The following is an 18,779-nucleotide window of genomic DNA, read 5'->3' as shown; positions in this document are numbered from 1 at the left end:
TGCTGCTTTGGGACTAACTGCATCCACTTCCCTTGGTGGATGATCCTTGGTCCAGTGGGGCCGTGGCCAGCCTTTGAGAAGCCAGTTGAGCCCAAAGGGGGATGCACTCTAGCAACCTGGAATGCAGAGAGGGCAAGCCAGAAACCTGGAAATCTTCCAGAGTTATAACAAACTGACAAAGCAAACTCAACGTCTGAGAGAGACATCCTTCTCTATTGCCCACTGGAGGCCCTCTTACAGAATTAAGGCCGTATAAATTCTGGGTATCCAGAGCTTTCAGTCACTCTTCTGGCTCCCTAGTGTTTTTGTTTTTTTTTTAAATTTAAGTATAATCAAGTTTCTAGCCCTCATGATTGTGCAGAAAAAGTTTAGGAACCTCTGCTTGCCTTTCTCCGGGATCCTGATAGGGGCCTCTCTTCCTGGTGGTTAAGCCTGTCGTGATAAGAGTGAAGCACATCTTTTGATTATTCAAAGAAAGAGACAAGAAGAGGGGAAGTCTGGTGTATGGCACTTATTTAGTTAGCTTTCCTCCTTGCCCCAGTTGCAAGAGCTGCACAGAACGCTGAGGAAGTCTCCTGCTTACCAAGCAATAAATCCTGCCTCTTCCTAGGCAATCCCTATCACATACATAGGTGATGAGTAGAGCCTGCTTGCAATCGGTCCTGCTCCCTATGACAACATTGAGAGGAGGCAAGAGCACTGGAAGGCCTGACCCACATGCGGGCACCACCAAAAAAAACCCAGAAAAGAGTTGGCCAAACTACAGTGCAGGGAGGTCGATGGGAGCAATGTCTATTGGGACACTCCATAGGTGTGTGTCCATCTGCTGAGGATCTCGTTCTTAGAACCTGAGAAATGTAACAGAATGGACAAACAAAGAAAGTCACAACGGGAACTCACACACAACCTTGTCTCCTGGTGGGACAAATCTGTAGCTTTAAAAAAAAAAAAAGTCTTAGAAATCCCTGGAGTTTTTACTACATTACATGGAAGATGCCATTAAGATGCAAGTTAAGTGACAGTGCAGAAAATACTGTTTCTCCCTCCTTGGCCCCAAGTGTTGTTTGCAATGCAGTCCTGTCCAGCGGTGCCCAGGTTCACTTATTCTCGATCAGCGTTTGGACTTTGCAAACCAAGTCCCTGGCGATCTTCAGAATTTCCTGAGCATTGTGGTGCTCCGCCATTTCTGCGCAAAAAAAAAAATGGGGGGGGGGGAGAAAGGTTTAGAAGCTCCGATTTCAGGCTGCCCAGGAACCCTGTGGACACTGCCTTGAAATTAATTAATGAAATAAGATGGTCTGGTCCAGGTCAAAAGTTTCCCCAACCCAGCAAGGGCAAGGCTGTAGTTCCAGCTTTGCCATTTATTTTTCTGGGCACCACTTCTGCAAGCACTGCTGCCTTCTCCGGTTGCTGCTGCCTCCTGGTCTCGCCTCCCTTTCCCTCTTTGCCCAACCTGTGCCTTTCGAAGGGGGGGGGGAAGAGGACTGAACGAGGTTGAGGATGGGCCATCATTCAGGGGTAGAGCTGTACATGCAGAATGTCCCAGGATCAAGTGAGGAAAGAGCCCTGCCTGAACCCCTGGAGAGATGCTGCCAGTCAGTGTTGACCATACTAAACCAGAAGGACTGACTCCGTAGAAGGCAAGTCTGTATGTACTTATTTGCCTGTCTGTGTTCCCTAAAGAATCAACATTTTTGCGCTGCAAAGGAGAGAGGCATGCAGAGCATTTAAGCCATCTGAAATGGAAAAGAATCCTCAAACAAATCCCGGCTCCCTCCCCCTTACCGTTAAAAAACTTGATAATATCAGTGAAGTCCATGTTGTTATCGCGGATGATCTCCCGGTAGACTTCCACCAGTGCTAAGGCAATGAAAAGTACAAAATGTTCTGAAGAGATGTGCTTTGCTGACCAAATTACTTCCCACACTGCAAACACATCCTCGTACAACAATTCTGAATGGGGGGAATAAACATTACAAGAGCATTCAATTACTCAAGCGGATCAGCGTCAACAGTTATCTCCAGGCTATTCCCCCCCCCCAATGGTGGCTAATAAAGTTATAAATAACAATAAGGTTGAGCTTATAAGGAGTTGTAACTCAGTGAAAAACACCACATGCCCAACATGCAGAAGGTCCCAGGTTCAATCCCCAGCATCACCACACAAAAGGATGTCAGAGGGCCAGGCAATTCTTCAACCTGAGATCTTGATGCTGCTAGTCAGAGTCCAGTACTGGGATACACATGTCTGGCTCAGTAGGAGGTTCCTTCATACCATGGGTGTGGGGGGTCTGTCACAGCTTCGTGTGATGCCCAAGGCCCCACATTTAATCCCTGGCACCTTCTGCAATGAAAACGTGCAAGATCCCTTGAGGACATAGGGTGTGGTGTCAACAGTGGCTCTGGCAGGCAACATAGGGTTAATCCCAGGGCTCCAACTAGCAGTGGGTGACTTGCACAGCTTCAGCCACTAGAGGCAACCAGGTCATTAAGGGATAAAAGCAGCACCTGAAGAAGGGAGAGTTTGGTGGATGTAGAAGGAAGGAGTTTGGAGGGGAAAGAACTACACTGATGGATTAGTGGACTGAGGAACTAATGGACTGGTGGATGGACTACTAGACTTGCTGACTGACTGATGGACTAACTGACTAATGGACAGATGGGCAAATGGACATCTGAGGATTGCTGGAACGGAGACTGGTGTGTGGCTGCCCTGCCCAAAACCAACAACCAAGTTGCTGCTGCTGGCAGAAGAGGGGAGAAAGGAGTACCTCTGCAGGTTGAGCTACCCTGGTGGTGGTGGTGGTGGGGTCCAGCAGTGCAGAACTAGGGCCATTGTTGGAGAACACAAGGGAGCTAATGTTACGTGAAAATTCCCTTTTTTCCTTTTAGTTGTGATTTTCTCTCTGTCTGGTTATGTACTACGGACTAAAATATCACGCAGATTAAACCTCAGCATACAGGCCACAATCAGGTCAAGTCACAAGGTTATAAAACCTCCACCTCCCGATGGTCACACATTATGGCAGGAAGTCTGGCATCGTAAATCATTGCTTAAGTGTCTCCTATTCATTGCATTGTTTTAACTCAATCACTGTTTAAGTCCTGTATGCAAACTTGAACTGCCTGCTTGGGTTGTATTGTATTGCCTTCTTCATTGTACGGTTTAAGTTCCCCCATCTAGGAAGCCAGCCATTAGCCCCCATTGAATTTTGCTGATAAGGGACATCCTGACTCCAAACACCATGCTGGGCGGTAGTTAGCAAGCTACAATCCGGCTCAGCTCTGTCCGAAAACCCCTTTTTAAGAGAGAGCTTCCTGCCACATGCTCTCTCTGGCTCTCCCTCCAAGGACCAACACATCTGTGTTGCGTCAGAGGGTCCTCCACACCGGACTCTCCCCCCCCCCCCCATCCAACTGCTCTACAGGACAGGTAACTATCTTGCGTCTGGAACTTTTTCCCTTCTTCCCCCCCTTTTTTCTCCTTCTCTCCCAATCTTTAGTCAGCAACTGGGTTTGGCAGATCAGGGACCCCTAAAATCCTTCCCTACAACCTTTCCCTTTTCTAATTTCCTCAGATGCACCAAATACTCTTTACATGCAACCACCATGAAAGCTATGTACACTAGATTCAAGTACTAGGACCAAGAAACATATACTTATCATTTTTCCATGTGCATTATGTTTACCTTTGTTCTTTTGTAATAAAACTACAATCTTTTATTAAAAGTTAGCTTTCTCTCAGTCTCCTCTTAAGCTAAAGGGAATTTCTCTGCATTACGCCGTCTTGTTATCCAGCCTGCGATCCTGAAGTTCCAATAAGGGTAGTGTAATAATTCCCCTAAACAAAACAGCCCTCTTGGTAACACTAATTAGCTTAAAGTGGGCATAGGTGCTCTAGGAGAAGCTTGGACTCATGGTTGGCAACCTTCCGTCTCGAAAGACTATGGTATAAGCCTACAGCACCCGGTATTCCCAAGAGGTCTCCTATATAGTTGGCAACCTTCAGTCTCGAAAGACTATGGTATCGCACTCTGAAAGGTGGTTCTGGAACAGCGTCTAGTGTGGCTGAAAAGGCCGATTCGGGAGTGACAATCCCTTCCACACTGGGAGCAAGTGCAGTCTGTCCCTGGCCTGTCTCCCTGGCTATGGGCCTTCCTTCTTTGCCTCTTAGCCTCAGACTGTTGGCCAAGTGTCTCTTCAAACTGGGAAAGGCCATGTTGCACAGCCTGCCTCCAAGCGGGCCGCTCAGAGGCCAGGGTTTCCCACTTGTTGAGGTCCACTCCTAAGGCCTTCAGATCCCTCTTGCAGATGTCCTTGTATCACAGCTGTGGTCTACCTGTAGGGCGCTTTCCTTGCACGAGTTCTCCATAGAGGAGATCCTTTGGGATCCGGCCATCATCCATTCTCACGACATGACCGAGCCAACGCAGGCGTCTCTGTTTCAGTAGTGCATACATGCTAGGGATTCCAGTACGTTCCAGGACTGTGTTGTTTGGAACTTTGTCCTGCCAGGTGATGCCGAGAATACGTCGGAGGCAGCGCATGTGGAAAGCATTCAGTTTCCTATCCTGTTGTGAGTGAAGAGTCCATGACTCGCTGCAGTACAGAAGTGTACTCAGGACGCAAGCTCTGTAGACCTGGATCTTGGTATGTTCCGTCAGCTTCTTGTTGGACCAGACTCTCTTTGTGAATCTGGAAAATGTGGTAGCTGCTTTACCGATGCGTTTGTTTAGCTCGGTATCGAGAGAAAAAGTGTTGGAGATCGTTGAGCCAAGGTACACAAAGTCATGGACAACCTCCAGTTCATGCGCACAGATTGTAATGCAGGGAGGTGAGTCCACATCCTGAACCATGACCTGTGTTTTCTTCAGGCTGATTGTCAGTCCAAAATCTTGGCAGGCCTTGCTAAAACGATCCATGAGCTGCTGGAGATCTTTGGCAGAGTGCGTAGTGATAGCTGCATCGTCGGCAAAGAGGAAGTCACGCAGACATTTCAGCTGGACTTTGGACTTTGCTCTCAGTCTGGAGAGGTTGAAGAGCTTTCCATCTGATCTGGTCCGGAGATAGATGCCTTCTGTTGTAGTTCCAAAGGCCTGCTTCAGCAGGACAGCGAAGAAGATCCCAAACAAGGTTGGTGCAAGAACACAGTCCTGCTTCACGCCACTTCGGATGTCAAAGGGGTCTGATGTGGAGCCATCAAAGACAACAGTGCCCTTCATGTCCTTGTGGAAGGATCTGATGATGCTGAGGAGCCTGGGTGGACATCCAATCTTGGGGAGAATCTTGAAGAGGCCATCCCTGCTGACCAGGTCGAAAGCCTTCGTGAGATCTATGAAGGCTATAAAGAGTGGCTGTCATTATTCCCTGCATTTCTCCTGCAGTTGTCTAAGGGAGAATACCATATCAGTGGTGGACCTGTTGGCTCGGAATCCACACTGTGATTCTGGATAAACGCTCTCTGCAAGTACCTGGTGCCTCTTTAGTGCAACTCGGGCAAACAACTTTCCTACAACGCTAAGGAGAGAGATGCCACGGTAGTTGTTGCAGTCACCCCTGTCGCCTTTGTTCTTGTACAGCGTGATGATGTTTGCATCCCTCATGTCTTGAGGTACTCCACCTTCTCTCCAGCAGAGACAAAGGATTTCATGCAGCTCAGTGATGATGATCTCTTTGCAGCACTTTAGGACTTCAGCAGGGATGCTGTCTTTTCCAGGTGCCTTGCCAAAGGCAAGGGAGTCCAGGGCCACATGAAGTTCTTCTAGGGTTGGTTCACTGTCAAGCTCCTCCAGCACAGGCAGGCACTCAATGTTGTTCAGCGCTTCTTCGGTGACTGCATTTTCTCTGGAATACAGCTCAGAGTAGTGCTGCACCCAGCGATCCATCTGCTGGATGACCTCGCCTGTTGCAGACTTCAGAGGGGCAATTTTCTTCTGTGTTGGACCTAGGGCCTGCTTGATACCATCATACATCCCCTTGATGTTGCCGGTGTCAGCTGCTATCTGTATCTGGGAACATAGCTGGAGCCAGTAGTCGTTAGCACATCTCCTGGCAGCCTGCTGGACTTTGCTGCAAGCAGCTCGGAGGACCTGCAGGTTGCGCTCACTGGGACAGGCCTTGTATGCTGCTTGAGCTCTCCTCTTTTCCTCAATGACTGGTGTCAACTCCTCAGAGTGGGCTTCAAACCAGTCTGCCGTCTTGTTGGTCTTCTTGCCAAATATGGACAAGGCAGTGTTGTAAACGGCATTCTTGAAATGTTCCCATCTGTTGGATGCGTTTGCATCGACCGGGCCTGGAAGAGATTCCTCAAGCGCTCGTGCAAATTCCTCCACTTTTCTCTGATCCCGGGTCTTGCTCGTATCAATGCGAGGTCTTCCTTCCCTTTTCGTGTGATACAGTCGCTTTGTTTGCAGTTTCACTCTGCTGCACACCAGGGAGTGGTCGGTGTCACAGGCAGCACCCTGATAGCTGCGTGTGATCTTGATGCTGGGAAGGCTGGAGTGTCTGGTGAGAATCAGGTCGAGCTGGTGCCAGTGCTTTGATCTTGGGTGTCTCCAAGAGACTCTATGTTGGGGCTTCGTGTTGAAGAACATGTTGCTGACACAGAGACCGTGATGACAGCAAAACTCTAGCAGGCGTTGGCCATTTTTGTTCATCTTCCCAGTGCCGAACTGACCTAAGCAAGTGGGCCACGAACTGTTATCAGCACCAACTCTAGCATTGAAGTCGCCGAGGATGAACAATGGCTCTTTTGGGAGACCTCCCAAGAGGTCTCCTATCCAAGTACTAACCAGGCCTGACCCTGCTTAGCTTCCAAGATCAGACAAGGTCAGGGATGTGCAGGGTAACAGTTGCTGCAAGCTTGGACTGGGAATTTGGCAAAACCCTGCCTGAAACGGGAAGGGCTGCTACCCATCAGTGCACTGAGTTAGATGGACTTATGGTCTGACTCAGGATAAGTCAGCTTGTGTGAAGACAATAGAAAGAGCTCTGCTGGATCACACCAAATGGATCTGGTCCAGCATTCCATTGTCAAGAGGATACCCCCAAGCGGAGCAAGAAGATGGGATCATTCTGGTGGCATTATGTTCCCCTTAGCCTTCCCTTCAACATGGGCAAAGCATGTTCACCTACTTGTGAGTAAACACACACCTGCTGCTCTGTGTTCCCATAGGGCTCAATACATTTTCCTTGCCAGTATCGGCGTGTCAGTTTTGTGACCCACCAAAAATCAGGTCACCACCCACTTGTGGTTCCTGACTCACAGTGTCTACACGGATTCTCTGTAGTCCACAAAGTAGGTTCTCCATCACCGAGCTACAGCTTCTCAGGACTGTATGAAGGACTGTATGCTATATGAAGCTGCATCAAACTGAGTCAGAGCTTTGGTCCATTTTGTTCAGCATTTGCCCACCCAAACTGGCAGTAGTTCTCTAGTGTTCTCAAGGTGAGGTCCCATGTGAAAATGATGCAGCATCGAACAACCTCACCCATTTCAATGATACCATCATACGCAGATATTTGTCTATCATGAAAATGAACAATAAGATCATTGACATAAAAAAAATTAATGTTACGTGGGTTAAAAAAACTCTCTTCATTTGTAAACCTTTGAATTTTTTTAATAGACTGATTAATTTGCTGATTATTGTTGATTAATCAAGCAACAGATTTATATTAGTTTTAATATTCATACTGCAGAACACAAGCTCCGTCTCGGAAGAGGCTTTCCCTTCAGTGGGACAGAAGCTGCTTCTTCCAAGATGATGCAACAGACATGGGTGTCATCTTAAAAACAAAAGAAAAAATATATTTCTTGCTACTATCCCAAATGGCGGAAAGCCTCTCCCAAAATGGAGCTTTCGATCTGCAGACCTAATTTTCCTCACATGTAAATTCCTTCTGGTTTATTAATTGACTAAGGGCACAATCCTAACCAGTTCTACTCGCGAGTAAGTCCTATTTTGTTCAATGGGGCTTACTCTCAGGAAAGTTAGGATTGCAGCCTAATACTTGTCGAACTGGCTAAAGCTGCAGTGTCATGCACATTTACATGACAGTTACCCTGCACATGCCTGATCTTGTCTGATCTTAGAAGCTAAGCAGGGTCAGGCCTGGTTAGTATTTGGATGGGAGACTGCCTGGGAATAGCAGGTGCTGTAGGCTTATACCATAGTTTTTCGAGACTGAAGTTTGCCAACCAAATCCCATTTACTCAGCAGGGCTTACTTCTGAGTGGACATACCTAGCATTGGACTGTAAGATTTCCTTTTGGGAGTCCTGTTTATCAACTCCAAGTTGTGAAAAATAAAGTCAGGGTAATGTTTTAAGCCAAGAGAGTATGCAAGACAAGGGAGATTAGGCTGTAAAAATCTGACCTCTTTTAAAATCGAGCAGGAACCAGCGGTAACAGAAGTAGAAGTGGGTATAGTCTCCGTTCTGGTGCATCAGTTCAAAGAGCTCAGAATCCAGAATCTTTCAAACAGAAAAAAAAGAAGGAAAAGACAAACAATGAAAAGAGATAGAGAGGCCACACTTCCTGCCAGGAACGCAGACTATGGAGACGCTCTGGCTTTCCTTTCAAATGGATGGAAGGGCAGGATACAAATCTTTTAAGTAAGAACATACAAGAACCCACCTGGATGAGGGACCGCATGTTTGCAAAATGCATGTCCATGGCTCCTCCGTTGGGGAAGTTTTGAGACATTCTCTTCATTAGGTGTGTGAAACAACTGTAGGCCAACTCATCTGAAATCCAACCAAGATGGACATTAGCCCAGGAGAGTCACTAGGGTTTGTGTCACCCAGTGAAAGAGCCCCTTGTGTCACCCCTAAGATGGACCTCCTCCCGGACCAGAAAATACAGAATAAATTACAATATCATAAAAATCAGTGGCATCACTCCTGCTGGTGTAACCGCCATAAACTTTATTTATTTTAATATATAACAGTACAGGTCACCCAACAAATCAGTAACCAACCAAAAAAAACCGTGGCCAATTTGATGGCGCTCACACAACTAAAGAGGAGTTCTAGTATCTGCTCTAATACACGGAAACGAGTGTTGACTCAAACAATACCTTATTGGTTCCCTGATGTGTCATAATAACACTTCATTGGCTCTCAGAAAAACCAGTCTCATTGGTCAGTTTTGAGTTAAGAAAATCCATCTTTTGTTCCAACTGAGTTTTCCTTTTCTGGTTATTTGAAGTCACGCATCAAATGATGTGACATTTTTTTTATTTTTCAGAAATATCAAGATTTCACAATTTTGGCCAGTAGTGGTGTCACCCCCCCCCCCAGTGTGTCACCTAGTTAGTCTGCACCTCCCTAGTGACACCACTGCATTAGCCTACAACAACAACAATCAACCAATAACAACACTATATTATTATAATACTTTTAGACCACAATCCTATGCATGTCTCCTTGGAAGTAAGTCCCATTTTGTTTAGAGGAGCTTACTCCAATGTAGTAGGCTTGGCAGTCCCAGCCAATTAAAACAGATAATCCATAGATTCAACTAATCAATTCCTGAATGTTTTATAGCTGGCTCCAGCTCAAGGTTTGGCAGGATTTCCATGGATGTTATAATAATAATAATAATAATAATAATAATAATAATAATAATAATAATAATAATAACAACTTTATTTTTATCCCACCTTTCTCCCCAAAGGGACTCAAGGCGGCTTACAACATATTAAAAACATAATTTAAAAACAACTAAAAACATATTAACACATCATAAAAAACAGCAGTCAGAGTAAAAAATAGGTAAAAAGAGCATAGAGCAGCAGCAAGTCATAAAAGAATCAGGCCTGTAAAAAATATTAAAAGATGTTAAAAAGATGTTAAAAGGCCGAGAACTCAGAAGGCCTGTTTAAACAGAAGGGTCTTCAGGCCTCGCTGAAAGGTCTCAAGAGAGGGAGCCATTCTTAAGTCAAGGGGAAGGGAGTTCCATAGCGTTGGTGCCACTACTGAGAAGGCCCTATTTCTTGCAGCTGCCCCACGTACCTCCCTAGGCGGCGGCACTTGTAAAAAGGCCTTCTCTGATTACCTAAGAGGACGAGCCGGATTGTACGGGAGTAGGCGATCTCTAAGATACCCTGGTCCAGAGCAGTATAGGGCTTTAAGGGTCAATACCAGCACCTTGAATTGGGCCCGGAAACGAATGGGCAGCCAATGCAGCCGCTGGAGAAGCAACTGATTGCTGTTGCTTCAGTCATTTAGTGCGTTTACGACAGTGATTTTATTATTTTTACTGGCTTTAAATGGTATTGCCACCCTTTGAGTCACTGAAAGGCAGTCTATAAGTTTTTCAAAATAAATAAAAACTTACAAATTAAAATAACATTTGAACAGTAGCAAAATCTCAATACTTTATAAGATAATGTAACAATTTAATCTAGAAAAGCTGCCACTTAGTGAACAAAGAGGCTATTTCGGGTAGCTGAGCTGGTAAAGACCTCTTTCTACTTGAGACCCGGGAGAGCTGCAGTCAGTCTGAGTAGACAATATTGGTTTAGGGAGACCAATGGCCTGGCTCAGTTTGGCAGCATAAGATGTTCATACAATCTATTTTCAAGAATGCACATAATCCAGGAAGAAGAATGTTTGCATATCCTACCCTTGTCTAGGATAACCATGAGAGGTGCCAATATATCACACATTCCTTGAACATAGCCAACATCCAAGTGTTCCCAGACATAACTGTAGCAAAGAGGAAGGGAAAGAAAACATGAGACACACACTAGATGCATATCTCACATGGGTTAATAATAATTAACATTTATATCAGGGGTGCTCAATAGGTGGATCGCGATCTACCGGTAGATCGCGAGGCAAAATGAGTAGATCGCGGAGTGCCGACCCCCCCTTCTGGTGCCTCTGGGAGGAAACGCCGGGAGTAAGGCCCATTGCACTCAATGGGGCTTACTCCCAGGTAAGTGTGGCTAGGATTGCAGCCTCACAGCCTAATCCTAGGCATGTCTACTCAGGAGTAAGTCTTGTTATACTCAGTGGGGCTCAAGGCATACACCAGCATACATTGTACACATAAATGTTATATGTTATGATGGTGCGAACATTGTAAAAAAAAACTCTGATAGATCTCCGGGCCTTGCTGGGATTCAAAGTAGCTCTCGAGCCAAAAAAGTGTGAGCACCCCTGATTTATATGGTACTTTTTTCAGAGTGAAAAGCACATTGTATGCACTTCCTTTGAAGTAATCTTTACAGCAACCCTATAAAGAATTATCATCTCAAGTGGCGACTCTAAGGTTTGCACCACCCAGTGTGGGAGACCCCCATAATGGACCACATCCCATGCAGTGGATGGGACAATGCCCCAGGTGTGGGGCATGGTGATTCACCATTGCCCCACCCCCACTGATTTTTCTGCTATAACTTTGATAGAGATATTTCAGCATGGTTTGTTTCATTGCATTATGCATTGAATGATGTATAACATGATGGTATTATTCAAAAATACAAAGATTAAAAAAAATTTTGGCCAGTAGTGGTGTCTAGGGAGAACTTGAAATTTAAGCAGCAATATCTTTGCAGGTCCACACTAGACCTAACTCTACCCTTTTACCAAAAGGCAGTGGCCTTGAGTTCCCAAGCAAGTTTTCCGGCTTCACCCCCAAGTCTCAGAACCACAAAGTTTAACTCACCTGCACATTATGTTCCTAAGCTTTTCAAGGTTCTCAGCAGTGAAATACCAGTAATTCCGATCACACCTCTGTACATCTTTATCAATTCTATGCAAGTTTAAGGCAACGGTGTCCAACATTTCTATCTAGAAGATACAAATATACCATTTAAAAAAACCATGAATTCTCTGCTGCATCTGAGATTCAGGGGCACGATTTTAATTTGTGTGTATGTGTGTATGAGTGTTTTAATTCTGATACACACAAATTAGATAAGAGAGGTCTTTACTGCTACACACAAAAACACATGTAGCAGTATGTAGCATGTTCTTCAAAAGGGGCTCACACCCATTTTTAAGGACTTTCTTTGCAGGTAATGAGGACTAGAAACTTGATTTCCCCTCCAAAATAATATGCTGAATTTCTTTAGAGATTCTGGGTAGAAGCTGCTCAGTTCTGCCATCCATAGTATGGCTGATGTTGATTTGAAGAAGCATAACACTGAAAGAGAGCAAAAGGTCTCCAGCGCTAAACTGTACCTCCACGGACAGGTGTGCCAGAGCTCCAGTAACAACTTGCCCCCATCAAGATCTACATGAGAGTTGTACAGACCAAGGAGTCAAATGCAAATCTCTAAACTTGGCCAGCAGAGCTACAGAAAGAGCTCCAATTAATACACTCATTTTACAGGTGAGGAACATTAAGGCTAAGGCTGCAATCCTCCATGCACTTACTTGGGTGTAAGTCCCATTTAAATAAATAGGATTTACTTCTGAATACACATGCCAACGATTGCACCGTAAAAGACGAACAATTAACACAAGGACACAGCCATGGCAAATAATTTTGCTTTACTCGATACCGCTGAAGCTAGTGGGCACTAAAAAGCCTTGCTGATTCACTGCAAGTCACATGCCTGATCTCGTCTGATCTAGGAAGCTAAGCAGAGTCAGGCCTGGTTAGTACTTGGATGGGAGACCGCCTGGGAATACCGGGCGCTGTAGGCTTATACCATGATCTCGGAAGCTAAGCAGGGTCAGGCCTGGTTAGTACTTGGATGGGAGACCACCTGGGAATACCGGGTGCTGTAGGCTTATACCATGATCTCGGAAGCTAAGCAGAGTCAGGCCTGGTTGGTACTTTCAACCCTTTTCATCTCACAGCACACTGACAAGGCACTAAAATTGCCAAGGCATACTGTCAGGTTTTTTTTGACAACTGACAAGGCACACTGATGGTGGGGGGGCTCACATCCCCCAAAGGCCCTTTTAATAAATGACCCGGAGAGAGCACCTGGAGAGATGCTGCTAGGGATTGAAACCAAGACCTTCTGCATGCAAAACTGATGCTCTACTGCTGAGCTACTCAGCCTACCGTGTAAGCCGCAGAACACACAGACACGCTCGCTTCCGCAGACTCTTTGCAGTCCATTGGCTGTTCCTCACTAACTGATCCCTGGGGCTCCAAGCCCTTTGCTCTGGAGGTGTGATCTGAATCCGACCTCCGTAGATCTACCCCGGCTTCTTCCTCAGTGCAATCCTCAAAGCAGACACTCTGCCCGTCGTCAATGCTGGAGAGGATGCCGGACGTGACGGAGTAATTCCGAGAGGAAGGCAGCCCAGAGTCTGGGGAGTCAAATTCGACGGATTGCTGCTGCTCCGCTGCCACAGCCACCACTGGGGTGTCGGCGCTCACCACAGTCAGCGAGGGTTCCTCTGGGGCTTTCACGTCTCGCTCTACTGAGTCCATTTCATCGACAGATATAAAGACCTGAAGGCAATTTGATTGCAAGCAAGAAGAAAAAAAAATGAATTAGCAAGTACGTCTCACGTAGGGAAGCAAAGATCTCAATAAAAAAGCATTCCAAAATTTTTGGAAAAATTAGACAAGGGGAAGATAAATTCAATTTTTCCCCCTTTAATCTACAAAGCAACAACAAATTCTTCAAAGACTTGCTCACAATGGAGAGACAGTGGTGTAGCTAAGTGGGGGCCGGGGGTGCTAAAAAATGTTGCACCCCTGGGTGCCAGATGGAGTAGCTAAACCACTGCTTGCTCCATTCGGGTTCTTCTTAGGCCCAGCGAGAAGCGAGCTGACCACATGGGTGGGACACACCGTCTTACATCGTTGCTAATGGTGGAGTCTCTGTGGATCAGACGCTGGACATGGCTGTCGATACTGCTTCCGGAGGAGAACTTGGTGGCCGGTTGCGACTCTTTCTCCCGGAGTTTCACAATGATCTCGCAGGCCTTCCATTCCGCCATGACCTTCTGGTATCTCTGCGTGATTTCCTCATCCACCTTGAAGACATGTAAAAGGACACTGTTAGAAGCCGATCTCTAAAAAAAGGCCGGGGGGGGGGAAGGCAACATGTTTTTTCCCCATTGTGGACATGCCCCACCATGTGCAAGCATCACCTCTCAACCAACTGCATCCTCAGGGCAACCTGGGACAAACGTGAGAAGTTCTATCAGACTATGCTAAGCGGCGTTGATTTGGAAAAGATGAATGCAATAGTTTCTTTCCAAGGTAAAGTACATCCTTCCACATGCTCAGCTCCCAAACCAACAGCCCTGTCTGTCTGTTGCAGAGTCTTGCAGCAACTTGCAGTTGGTCTGTGGAACTCCTTGCCACAGGGTGTGGTGATGGCATCTGGCCTAGATGCCTTTAAAAGGGGATTGGACAAATTTCTGGAGGAAAAAGCCATCACGGGTTAGAAGCCATGATGTGTATGTGCAACCTCCACATTTTAGAAATGGGCTATGTCAGAATGCCAGATGCAAGGTTGGGCACCAGGATGCAGGTCTCTTGTTGTCTTGTGTGCTCCCTGGGGCATTTGGTGGGCCACTGTGAGATACAGGAAGCTGGACTAGATGGGCCTATGGCCTGATCCAGCAGGGCTGTTCTTATGTTCTTAACTCAGTGACTACGTATTTGGTCATCTTTAGGGTGCAACAAAACTCTTTTGTTATCTTTTTATATTTTAGACCTCTATACCCTGCTCTTCTTTTTTGTCTGCATAATGCATGTTTTCCTAATTTAACAAATCCTAAATGAAAACAAAAACAGAAATCTAACAATCCAGTCTGTAACACGGGTGCTCATTTGTGACCAGAAGCTGACCTTGCAGTCTATGGCTACCCTTGTAGTTCTCTTGGGACAGAAAAGAAGAGTGAGCGGGTTTGGAAAGATGCAACTGTTCCATGGACCATTTCAATTTAAGGAACAGTCACCATTATCCATCAATGAACTCTATAAAGGCTTGCACTGTTGCATGATCAGTGCACGTGAGAACCAATAACCAAGACCACTACCTGGAGAATAATTGTATCTTTAGAAAAATCTACAATCCAGGGATTTATTGAAGACCAAGCAACTGATCGACCAACCAACCCCCCCACACACACAACAGCTTCATACGCATCTGACAGCCTCACACTGGGAGAACTCTGCATATACAAGTACAGATTTATACTTGAATTACAACAGATCAGAAATTCTAACTCAAAACTCTAAAACTGACCAGCAGAGCTCCATGTATAGAAATGTTCAAAGGTCACCAATGGATATTCCCATCTTACTGGTGCCACACACTCAGGCCAAGAGAGAGAAGTGAGTAGAACAAGGTCAGCCATAGCACAGACATTTTTTGTTTGGTCTTGCTTTGCCATTTTACTTGATTTTATTAAACTACTAAGCATCAAAAATCTTTGCTGATTTGCTGCAAGTCACCCAGAGATCCACCAGTGGATCTCACTGCCCAAACCTGGGTGCAGACTAGGCTTCAGGGTGGCCTTCCACATCCCTCAGACCTGGAATGAATGGATGTTGAGAAACGGATTATCAGGATCAGATCCCTGTGCAAATGGAGCCCACACTCCAGAATGCTCTGTAAATCTTAGCCGTGAGGACCCACCCGATCAATCTCCTTTCTGGTCATGCCAAACTTGTAGTGGCCCAGTAAGAATGGCCAGACCTCTTTTCGGATTTCATGCTGAACACCACCATAGTAGACCCGTCTGAGCAGCTCCAGTTCCTTGTAATTCTAAGACAGTGAACATAAAAAAAGAAACTTAAATCTCAGCTAAGCACGATTAACGTCCAGCATCCGCCATACCCTGTATGTAAAATGATCACATATTTATTTCCCTCTTCCCCTGCTTCCCCCTCACCCCTTCTCCTACATCTTTTGTTAGATGGCAAGAACCTTTGGGGCCAGGGACTATCTTGCCTTTCTTTTGGATATGTAAATCGCTTTGAGAACTCTTGGCGTAGAGGTGCAATACTGTGTTCAGCCACTAGATGGTGCTGGTTAACAACCAGCACCATCTAATGGCTGAACGCAGTATTGCATCCATAGCAGGGGTAGCCAAACCATGGCTTGCGGGCACATGCCACTCTTTGACATATAAAGTGCAGCCCCCAGACATACGTGTTGACTGGGCTTCTTTCAGCATCACAACTACCGCAGACACTCGTCCATAAGTCAACACCACAGATAAGTCGAGGGCAGGTTTTGAGCCAACAATCATGGAATTTTCTATGACCCTCAGATAAGTCGGGGGTTAAACTTGGGGGTGTGTGTGTCTGACTATAGTTTTGTCTGATTTTACCCGAGGCCAGATCCTAAAAAATAACCTACCACTAATTGTTACCTAAGAACTGTAGTCTCTAATTTATTAAAAACATAGTAAAAGATCATAAGATACATTTTTATTCTTTTCTAAATTCTGGTCTTCACCACCTTTTTGTAAACACTATCAGAGTAAGTGCACTGTAAACTACATACCAGTAAAACAGTGGTTCCCAGCCTGGTATTCACGTACTCCCAGGGACACTCAACAGAACCTTTAGGGGTACTTGAAAAAGAATGGCAGAATGGCAGAAAAAGGCAGGCCGTGCTCCAGAATGCCTTGCAAGGCAGGAAGGGAGGTAGTTAGTTGGCTGTGAAAGCCCCACCAATAGCTAGTTTTTGGTCATCAATTTATCTATGAACCAGTGATTGAAAACCATCACAGTAAAAAAAGCTGAAACATAATATGGAAAGTGATCAAGCACCCAGAATTTCTCAGGACACTTCTGGTGCAAAACAGTGCAAAGGCAGAGTCTTTGGTTCTTCAAACAGATGAAAAGAGAAAATATGTGATGAATACATGAAGACTGGGCTTTCATATGGAGGAGATGAGGGCTTGTATTATTAATTACAAACATTTTGCTAATAATGAAGGGTACAATTTATGGAAATGGGCTGCCAAAAGATATGCAAGTGAAAAAGGTTGGGAACCACTGCAGGAGATCCATGAATCATGGACATGAGGAGAACCATGAATCAAAGACACCGTTAAGGTGTCTGGTGTGTTAAGCCAGAAGCTCTACATACAACATACAACCCATAAGACATAAATGAGAGTGTGCAATTCAATTCACAGCAGAGAGATGAGATATTTGCAACCCTTTTTACTCAGAAGTAGACACACTGCTTTCCATGGGTGTTATTCTTAAGTAACGGTGCACTGAATTGTAGCCTGGGAAGGAGGGTCCCATCCTGGTGTTTCCAAAAACAGACCTGCTTTGCAAGCATTTGCGTTTGCAAGCATTTGCAAAGCAGAACCAGGCTGCAGCAGAAGGAAGGAGATGTCCCTGGTCAACTTTGGTTGGAATGTCCTTGGAAAGTAACTATAGGAACTAAGGAAGTGCCTGCCTGAGCTGAGCAACTGCTCAGCTGAGAAACAAACTGTTCAGAGTTGAAAGGCTTTGCCCTTTGATTGACCGGGAGATAAGGCGAAGTGAGAATTGGAGCTTGATTACTTGGCAAAAATTTCACATATTTAAATACACATATTTAAGACTTTAAATGCTTCTTAAACATTGCGTATCTCAAACAACTGCTGTTTATTATATGTGGCTCTTACATTCAGGGACTTCACCCCAGCTCTATAGCATGTAATTGAATGAAACTGACTAGCATGTAAGAACCTTGTGTTCTTAGGGCACTGCCTTTGTATATGTAGTCCGTCATTAGTCACAGTGTAACTCAACCATTTTCAACCACTGTGCCGTGGCACACTGGTGTGCAGCGAGTGGACCACAGGTGTGCCACAGGAATTTGGGGAAAGGTCATTTATTAATAGGATCAATGGGAGATGTGAGTCCCCATTGGCAGCATGGTGTGCCTTGTCAATTGTAAAAAACCTGGTGGTGTGCCTTGACCATTTTAATGCCTTATCAGTGTGCCATGAGATGGAAAAGGGTTGAAAATCACTGGTAAACACCTGTATAAGTATTCTAAACAAATAAGGACAATAAATGTACCGCAATGGACACTAGATCTAAAAACCACACAGCTCTACAGAGCAATGAAAGGGATTTTGGGGTCATCCACCAGCCCCTGTCTGCAGCTAGGCTCTCACAGACACTTCTACCTAAATTAGTTTGGGAGCCTGAACAGTAGGGCAAGAATTATGATTAATTATCTAATTAGTAAGGCCAAATTCATGTCAGACAGCAGTACGATCCATTGCCGTTAACTAACTATAGCTAACCAGAAGGCGCAGCTCCACTTTAGGCATTCAGTAAAGGCAGGTCCTGGGAGTGGGTAGCCCCCCCCCACCTGTGTAACGGTCCGTTCGCCTACCTTCTTGTCCTTCTGATACTTGCTCCAGACCTCTTTCGTCAGTCCTCCTGCAGCACTCGTGGGTTTGTCTGGCGGGATAATTGTGTGATTCACCAAAGCGGACAAATGCGTTCGAACGGTGGACAAATGGCGACAGTAGGCAAGCCCTGTGGTGGGTGGGAGAGAGGAATGAAATGGAATCCAGTGGCAGCTCGTTTGATAAGTGTTCTGCCTGAACACTACATTAGGTAGGGCATCTGAACTAAATCCAAGTACTAAACTGGTAGGCCAACCACTTTTTAAAAAGTGTCTGAGTCAGAACTGCCCTGGAAAGTTAAAAAAAAAAAAAAAGAATCAGAACTGAACCCAAACTTATAGTGCTTCAACTTCCAGGTTGTGACAAATGCCCTATTTTTTGGGACTCTTCTAGTCCCCCAGAAGCTTCTGTGCTGGCTCAACATCCCAAATGCTCCTAAGACATACTTTAGGAGTAACCTTTGTCCTTTATTT

General features: G+C 45.5%; 1 protein-coding gene across 2 annotated transcripts in view; it reads right to left on the bottom strand.

Moving 5' to 3' along the window:
* Positions 1 to 1,097: 1,097 nt before the first annotated feature.
* Positions 1,098 to 18,779, bottom strand: part of SGSM2 (small G protein signaling modulator 2) — a 69,538-nt gene continuing 51,856 nt past the window's right edge. For both annotated transcript variants that reach the window (XM_066635732.1, XM_066635733.1), the window contains 10 exons: positions 18,291 to 18,436; positions 15,573 to 15,701; positions 13,780 to 13,956; positions 13,031 to 13,426; positions 11,678 to 11,802; positions 10,631 to 10,713; positions 8,639 to 8,748; positions 8,379 to 8,475; positions 1,786 to 1,953; positions 1,098 to 1,186 (listed from right to left, as the gene is read on the bottom strand). In XM_066635732.1, coding sequence (XP_066491829.1) covers positions 1,098 to 1,186; positions 1,786 to 1,953; positions 8,379 to 8,475; positions 8,639 to 8,748; positions 10,631 to 10,713; positions 11,678 to 11,802; positions 13,031 to 13,426; positions 13,780 to 13,956; positions 15,573 to 15,701; positions 18,291 to 18,436 — 1,520 coding nt within the window. The remainder of the gene's footprint in view (positions 1,187 to 1,785; positions 1,954 to 8,378; positions 8,476 to 8,638; positions 8,749 to 10,630; positions 10,714 to 11,677; positions 11,803 to 13,030; positions 13,427 to 13,779; positions 13,957 to 15,572; positions 15,702 to 18,290; positions 18,437 to 18,779) is intronic.

This window comes from Tiliqua scincoides, chromosome 8, assembly GCF_035046505.1.
Source record: "Tiliqua scincoides isolate rTilSci1 chromosome 8, rTilSci1.hap2, whole genome shotgun sequence".
NCBI classification, from domain to species: Eukaryota; Metazoa; Chordata; class Lepidosauria; order Squamata; family Scincidae; genus Tiliqua; species Tiliqua scincoides.
Note: the sequence above shows the minus strand (reverse complement) of the source record. Positions and strands in the feature narration are given on the sequence as shown.